At 35.7% G+C, this 8,827-nt stretch overlaps 1 protein-coding gene across 20 annotated transcripts in view; it reads right to left on the bottom strand.

Moving 5' to 3' along the window:
- Positions 1–8,827, bottom strand: part of Agbl3 (ATP/GTP binding protein like 3) — a 98,935-nt gene that overhangs the window by 67,510 nt on the left and 22,598 nt on the right. For 13 of the 20 annotated variants that reach the window (XR_004121921.1, XR_004121922.1, XR_004121920.1 and 10 more), the window contains 3 exons: positions 6,453–6,591; positions 4,873–5,649; positions 1,547–1,715 (listed from right to left, as the gene is read on the bottom strand). Coding sequence is in view for 17 of the 20 variants with exons in the window: in XM_031381473.1 (XP_031237333.1) it covers positions 1,547–1,715; positions 4,873–5,649; positions 6,453–6,591 (1,085 nt within the window). In the remaining 3 variants the exon portion in view is untranslated. Of the gene's footprint in view, positions 1–1,546; positions 1,716–4,872; positions 5,650–6,452; positions 6,592–8,827 lie in introns of those variants that run through there. The other 7 variants (XM_031381476.1, XM_031381478.1, XM_031381480.1 and 4 more) reach the window with 7 other exon arrangements.

Genomic DNA, 8,827 nt, shown 5'->3' with positions numbered 1-8,827 from the left:
CAGATGTCCCTCAACAGAGGAATGGATACAGAAAATGTGGTACATCTACACAGTGGAGTACTACTCAGATATTAAAAATAATAGATTTATGAAATTCTTAGGGAAATGGATGGATCTGGAGGATATCATCCTGAGTGAGGTAACCCAATCACAAAAGAACACACATGGTATGCACTCTCTGTTAAGTGGATATTAGCTTAGAAGATCGAAATACACAAAGTACAATCCACAAACCACAAGAAACTCAAGAAGAAGGAAGGCCAAAGTGTAGATACTTTGTTCCTTCTTAAAAGGGGGAACAAAATACCCATGAAAGGAGTTGCAAAGACTATGGAGCAGAGACTGAACGAAGGACAACCCAGAGACTGCTCCACCTGGAAATCCTTCCCATATTCAATCATCAAATCCAGACACTATTGTGGATGCCAGCAAGTGCTGGATGACAGGAGCCTGATATAGCTGTCTTCTGAGAGGCTCTGACAGTGCCTGACTAATACAGAAGTAGAGGCTCATAGCCATCAATTGGACTGAGTACAGGGTCCCCAGTGAAGGAGCTAGAGAAAGGACCCAAGGAACTGAAAGGTTTGCAGCCTCTTAGGACAAACAACAATATGAACTAACTAATATTCCCAGAGCTCCCAGGGACTAAACCACCAACCAAAGAGTACACATGGTGGGACTAATGGCTCCAGCAGTATATGTAGCAGAGGATGGCCAAGTCGGTCATCAATGGGAGGAGAGGCCCTTGGCCCTGTAAAGGTTCTGTGCCCCAGTGTAGGGGAATGCCAGGGTCAGGAAACAGGAGAGGGTTGGTTCGTGAGCAAGAGGAGAGGGGAGGAAACACGGGCTTTTTGTTGTTGTTGTTGTTGTTTCTGTTTTTGTTGTTCTTTATTTTTATTTTATTTTATTTTTTTTTCAGAGGGGAAACTGGGAAAGGAGATATCATATGACATGTAAATAGAGAAAATATCCAACAAAAAAAGAGAACTTGAATTCTATAGGGTCTTTGTTTGCTACATTAACTCATTTCTCTAAAAAAGTAAAATTATTTTTAATAATTTGGTAATTGAGCAGCTCCAACATTTTCAGTGTTTGCAAAAATAAATATATGCTATTCGCTTCTAAATCTACATAGTTTTGAATATTGGTCATTAAAGCTTCTTTGAAAAGTTTTGATAAATTATTATACATTTTGTAAGATCATGAACTTTATTCTTTTTAACTTATACATTAAAAAGAACTTTTAAAAATGTTAGATCTTGAAATTGATAATAAAAATGACAAATAGAAGAAACTTCAGAAGGTAAAATAGTGCTGGTGTTAGAATGAGGAAACTTTGTTTTGTTTTGTTTTTCATTTAAATATTTTCAACTTATTTTGGAATTCAACAGTTCCGAATAGTAGCTTTTTTTTCCATGGTCATCTGTAAAATCAGTCTAAAGAACTAAATAAAAAAACATGTTAGCAAGTAAGATCGCCTACTAGACTTTCCTACGTGAGCCACAAACATCTACTAGAGGGAATTTAAACTCTTAAAGGTACTTACTATATTTGGGCAATTTTTGCTTAGCATGAGTGGGAAGATCCGTTGCTGTAAGTATAATCCTTTCGTTTTGGATCTGCTGCTACCATCACAACCATACATGAAGATGTTCTGTTTCCTACTGTGGCCATGAAGATCACAATATAAAATAACCTCCCGTTTTTCCATTAACCTGTGAAGAAGAAAAGGAATAAATCACTAAATTTTACCCCTGGATTTTCTTCTATAGCTATGACTATAGATTTACAAATATAATATCCAAATAAATAAATATACCTTAGCTTTTACTATCTATGTTCTAGTTTTCTATAAGGCCACATTGCTCCCACTCCTAAGACTCCTAGCAGACCTCTCTGCTTTGTACTGTGGTTTTCTGTTGTACTCGGAACAAGGATCACCCTTTCTTTGTTCATTACCTTAATATACTTTTTTTTTTTTTTTTGACTAGCGTCTTCCCTCATCATTTAGTGTTCTCAGCCTTCAGAACCAAGCTTTGTGTCTCACCCTTGCCCACCCACCTCAGTGCAGAACTGAGATGGTTCTGGAACTCAGCAATACCTTAGCTGTACCATTTTTATGTCACTTGTCTAGGAAGTTTTCATGAGTTTGATATTTAAGCTTGTTAAAGATGGGAAATGTTTAGAAATCAACTTCAACAGTGCTATGCACACAAGCACCTAAATATTTTTTGAAAATTGAGTGTCTCAAAACTTGGTGCTGGAAACAAATGAATAGTTAATCCCTGAGATACCATTCTGAGAAAAATGGTACTAAGATTTAAACTGAATTTTTCTAGCAAAATTCTAATAAATATTGAAAAGAAATTATCATGTTTTCCTTAAGACGACATGATTTATCTGTATGATTTAGCACTTATTTTAAAATAAAAATCTAGCCTTTCAAACTGAAGAAGAAGACTGTGAGAAGAGACTAAAACTGGTGCATGACAGTAGTATTATGAGCATTTTCTTGCGTCTCTCCTACTTTCGACTTTGTATGGCACTTCTATATCACAATCAAAATTGCATATGGTACTTGCTATCTAGAATGTTAACTACTAAAATGTTAACAATGGTATTACAAATAGATATTTATAATGAATCAAAAATCACTTTTATTAAAAGCAATGATTATGAAATTTAAAAATGAAATTTGATGTGCATTACTTATTTTATTTGATAAAATCCATTTAACATAAAGGAATCAACACATCATTAAAAGTTCTGAGAAAATCAGCTTATAAAGCATTACTATCAAGTTTAATCCCTAAATATGAAGCATGCCATATATTTTTAAGTACAATATTCAGAAGTCTGGTGATAGTTTTAGTTTCTACAAGTACATCATTAGCGACTTATATATCTATATAATTAATTCCAAAAGAAATATTACCTCTGAAGTAAAGAAGAATATTAATATTTCTTCCCTTACATGAATTAAAATAACAGTTTGGATTTTCTTTTTGTCCAAAGGTAATTAAGTATTATAAATATTTTGTACTAAGCATCATCCTAAGTGCTTGCTCTTATGTGAACATGCTTTAAGTATACTTAATATTGTGTATACTTACATCTGGTCACCTTTCTATACATATGTAGCTGCCTTCTTGTTTTTCTTGCCTGTTTTTGATTAGTTTTTTTAAAGGTATTTTTATTTCTTAGAAATATTTCAGAAATTATTGAATTGGCTCCTTCCTTAACCTTTCTACAAAGCAATCTGAGAACTGGGACATTTAAATTAGCTTTCATACAGACAAGTCAAGTTATATTGGCTTGTAATCCATCATGTGTCAGATCAGGAACTCATAATGTTAAAGATCATTAAACATAGATAATGTATTAATCATTGTCTTATATTTCATTAAAAATAGCTAGATTGACACAACAGCTGGAAAAATACTGCTCTTGTCTGCTCCTTTTGAAGTTTCCTTTCTGTTAACATATTGCACAACTCTACTATGCTCTTGAAAACAGAAACCAATTTTGGCACATTTCTAACATGAACTAAGCTCCCAATTTTATTTCAGTTTCACTAGTTTTTTCACTAATGTCCTTAATTCTATGCCAGAATACATCCAGAATACCACATTACATGAAGTCAGCTGTTTTTACTGTTTACAGCCCCAGGATAAGAGAAACCACAGGTTATTCTTTTGTAATTTAAACATTACCCAAATAACTACAAGGATGCCTGGAATCCACATATAAAGGCCATATAAAAGCAGGATTTCAGGGTTTTATGGGGTTTATCATTTCTTACTTTCCAAAGCAGATTAAAAAATGTATGTAAAAGTGAAAGCTGAGGCTAGACAATCAGGGCCACCCCAGGAACTTCTACCCTTTGTGTACTTCTGTGAGGAACTGGAGTTCCTCAATTTCTTAACAAGTATCTTGCATTTATAACTGTGAGGAGAAAAATGGATTTAAGACACAGTTTCTATAATAGAAGTTGTTATTATAACAACTAAATAACTAAATATTTACAATGGTTTTCATATCTGTATTTTATTAACACCTTTCTTTTGCATGTGAGAGATCATATGAATACATTTAGAGCTTTCAATATTCTGATCTTTATTTGTAATTTATGTGTAGTACTTTTCTCATTTAATCCTCTCATCTTCAAGACACTAGTCCCACTCTAGAGACGAGAAAACTGACTTAAGTTAGTTTTAAAATTGCACAAAGGTGTACAGTTAGCAAATGATACAGCATCAATTCTTATATGATATGTTTAAGTCCCAGGCCCATGGAATGGGTGTTCTGTTTTTCAATAGAACTTTCCATTCCTGATTGTTTTTACCTGGGTCTATCAAATAATTTATGCTTCAACAAATACTTGAGTACTAAGTTGATCTTACCATTCTTTAAATTTAGAAAATTTAAAGGTGTTCTTTTTTTTTTTCTGGGAGCAAATGAGACTATTATTCAAGAAAATTTAAATAACTACACCAACTATTATTCTAAGAACTCATCCAGCACTGTATGATTGGCGCAATGCCAGAAGGCTTAGATTGGTATTTCATTTTCATATATAAATGATAAAATACAATGTAACCATCAAGGCTACTATAAGCTTTAGTAAGAAATTAAATTTGTGATACTCAAACTCACAGATTCATGGAGCCACTGAAATGTTCTGGAGTCTGTTTCATCATTGAAGGGAAAGAGTTTTGTTTATAATGTAGAAGGGTTTAGGATCAGAAGAAACCTGCTTTTGAACTATCTTAAGAAAATTTAGAGTAACATAAATGAATGGGATTGTGTGAGCAAAGATTTTATTACTAAATTTACTAATTAAGCAGAGATGAAATTTGAAAATTATTTTACCTATTGATCATGTTCCTTGTATACCAAACAGAAGGGAAAGACTCCTTCAGGAGAGATGTGTAATTACGGTTTAAATCCCGTCCAGCTAAGGAACATCGATAATTTCCCACAATCACGCCATCTGGATTCAGCATGGGTACCACCTTGAAGATGAAAGTGTCCCGAAGCAAGCGTGCATCACTTGAGTCTCCTAAAATATAATCTAGGAAGCCTTTCATGATCCAAGAGCTGTTGGTTTCTCCTGGATGGACCCTTGCAGTCAAAATCACAGCCTTGCGCTTTGATTCACTACTCTTTAAGGGAGTAGTTATTGTCAAGACATACACCATATTCCTAGCAAGTGTGTGACACAAGACACGTATTTTACAAAACTTTGATCTTACTGGGTCACTGTTGATGCCAGAAAGGTATTCTTGAAGGTTGGAGTAAGTGTATGGATAGCAGTGAGCAAAGTAGCAAGTATCCTTGCTATGTGGAAACTGAAACGTCCATGTAAGAGAAAAAAAATGGCGCCCATCTTGCCCAAGATTATTTTTATAATACTTGATTTGGTCTCCTATTCTTTGCCAGCCAATGTTATGGGTTTTGGCCTCTTTTTCAGAATAGAAGAGTGGCCTCATACCCCGATTGTAAAGACTAGCAGGCTTGGTAAAGTTGACAATAGTGAATCTGTAGACTATTTCTGCTTGGGTATTAGTAACCTGGAAATAGTACCACTGAGTGTGCTTATTTGTGAAGAGGTCTGGGCGCACAGTCAACTCGTATTCATAATCTGCACTAATACAAAAAAAAGGAGGAGAAAAGAGCACATAAGAATATAAAAATGGCATTTCAGCTTAAGATACATTAGAAAAATAATCTTATTTTTATCTATTTTATTCTATAGTTATAGAAGCTTTTGGGAAGGAAATAATGTATACTTAGAATCTGACAGCAAACAACCACATAACATAAGTTTTGAAAGTATTATTTCATGAGAAATTGATCATAATTTAAATAGGTAGCCTTAGCATTCATTCACAAGCACTGACATTCAATAACACTTTGTAGGTTTCAGTATAACTATTTCTTAGAAAATAAATGGCTAAAGAAAAATAATCAGTGTTTGATCTTTGCTTTTACCTTCAAGCATATTCTAATAATTCTAGTTCTATGAGTATAAAATAACTATTTCCAAGAGAGGTCTGAAAGTACATGTAAAGTAGTATAATTACATAGATTGCAAAATTTGAACTCCCAGTTAAAAAAGATTCTGATAACCATCTGTACTCCAAACTTAGTCACTGAAGACACTTAATGAAGCCAAAACACTTCACTATAATAGTTATTTACATACTAATATTTTCTGGCTGTGAATTTTCCTTACCAAGTAACTTTTTATAAATGCCCATAAATGTAGAGTTATAAATACTGGCCTAGGAATGGCTTAAATAAATGTAAATCCTTAACACCTATAATTAGCATTTATACTTTGAGAATTATAGTTAAGTAATTGATACTAAAAGCTTTAATGTACCTAATTCAGAAGACAGTAAGTAGTTAATGACCTACTTCCTCTAATAAAAACAATTAAAACCTACACTTTGACTACCTTCTGTAGATTACCACTCTCAAACCTTGCTTCAAACACCAACGTGTTGTCACAGTTATCCACAGGTTGTTTCAAGGATGTTCGGTTACCCCCAACTCGGGAATACACAAAACAGGGCTCTTTGTAAGCTAGGGAGAGAAGGCCAAATCAGCGACAAAAAGACATCCAAGCAGTTTCACAGATGACATGCTTCTAAATAATCCAGAGATCAAAGAAGTGCATCACAGGCATATTACACAATATTTTGAGCAGAATGACAAAACACATACTACATCACCATTTGTGGGCTGGAGTAGAAGCTGTTCATAAAACAAGTTTACAGCTCTAAATGCTTTTGAGTTTTAAACCTTAGACAGATTTAAAATCAGAGATCAAGTTCTGGATTCTGCTTAGGACACAAAACCCTAGAAAGTGTATTTTCTTAGCCTTGGAACAGCAAAAATACTACTGTGAGCAAATTTAGAATGCTTTTTTGAACTACTGAAAGTTCTGTTGTCTGTGGTTGCAGGACAAATTCCAACTTCAAAATCTAAGGCCCTTCTAAAGGAGAGATGACTTATTTTGTGTAGACCACAATGAAGAACATTCACTTAAAAACTTAATCAGTGAGGGCTGTCCAGATGGTCAGTGGTTTTGAGGACATTCTGCTCTTGGAGAGAACCTGAGTTTGGTTACCAGTACTCACAGGCATTGGGTGGTTCACACTGCCTGTAACTCTAATGCCTGTGGCCTCCACTACACCTGTACTCATGTATACATATCCACACAAGAGACACATAACTTAAAAATAATACATCTTTTAAAAAGGTCTAACCAGTCATCAAAAGGTTGAGTGTGGGCTAGAAAGATAAAGTTTTTTTTTTTTTTCTGAGAAAGCATTTACAACGTATTAAACCTCACCTAGATCATCTCTCCCTCTTCCTTATGTAACAAAATATTAAATTCTTGAGAAGTAAGGACAATAAACATTGTTAGCTTTAGGACACTTGTATTTATATGCAGTATCTGGGAAAAGAAAACTGTTTCCAAAATCCCAAATTCCTTTCTACTGTGATAAGCAGGAATTACAGGATGGAATCAGATATCCTGTTGCTGACACTGGCATACTGCTAAGGCCTCCTGTCTGAGAACTAGGAACATGGTAGATGACTAAGGTTTAATCAAAACCACAGAGTTCACCCTCTGTCTCCCCAAAAGTCTAAGAGGCCATGAGTAAAAAGTAACAAGGACTTATTAATTGGAGAATATGGCGTTCAAGAGAATTTTCCTGCAGTGTAAAAGAACAATATGAAGCTAAGAATGATCCAGAACTGAGAAACATCCTCTGCATCATTCTAAATGGTGATGTAGGAGATCTGAATTTTGTGGTGCTGTAAAGGTAAGAAGACCAAAAATAAATGTAATACTAACTTTATCCCCAAACTGATTGAAGAATCATCATCATTATCATCATCACACCCCCTCATACACTTAAAGAGTTAGACCCTGGAATTTTTTTTTCAGTTTTTACACATAAAAATTATTTGCTATCCTTTACCACCTACATAATCTCCAGTTTTCAACAAGAGGATTTCAACACACACATATTTTCATGTAAATACACAAAAAATACTACAGACAAGAGTCAAGAGGGAAAACTACATAATCAGTCTAATAAATGAAGATGCTGGCTCTATCGGGTAAAGAATTCAGAAGGAGTAAATGAGTTAAGGACCAAGCATAAAAGAATGTGCAAGATCAGATGGGAATGTAAGAAAGCATTGGATAGAATGTGACAATGAAAAACAGTAATGTAAGTTGAAACTGTCTCTGATGAACTTATCAGGAGACTTTATAGAGCAAAGGAAATACTCAATAAGATGACAATGGTGGAGCCAGTCCCACAACACCCAGAGGAAGCTCCACTCCCAGGCGCTCTGACACACCCAGGATCAGAGGTGAGCAGGAACCAACATCTGTCCCAACACTGGGAGTAACTGGGACCAGCGGGACCAGGCCCACAGGAACTCCGCCAGCCCAGTGACTTGGGTTCCTTCCGGTCTGTCTGGGCTGGGGTCCAGAGCAGAGCTTGGGCACAAGCTCTGCAGCCAGTCCCACTACACCCAAAGGAAGCTCCACTCCCAGGCGAGCTGACACACCCAGGATCAGAGAGTAGACCTTGGGCGCAAGCTCCTCAGCCAGTCCCACAACACCCAGAGGAAGCTCCACTCCCAGGTGCTCTGACACACCCAGGATCAGAGGTAAGCAGGAACCAACATCTGTCCCAACACTGGGAATAACTGGGACCAGCAAGACCAGGCACACAGGAACTCTACCAGCCCAGTGACTCCGGTTCCTTCCAGTCTGTCTGGGTTAGTGTTCTGA

The sequence above is a fragment of the Mastomys coucha genome, unplaced genomic scaffold (assembly GCF_008632895.1).
Source record: "Mastomys coucha isolate ucsf_1 unplaced genomic scaffold, UCSF_Mcou_1 pScaffold20, whole genome shotgun sequence".
NCBI lineage: Eukaryota > Metazoa > Chordata > Mammalia > Rodentia > Muridae > Mastomys > Mastomys coucha.
Note: the sequence above shows the minus strand (reverse complement) of the source record. Positions and strands in the feature narration are given on the sequence as shown.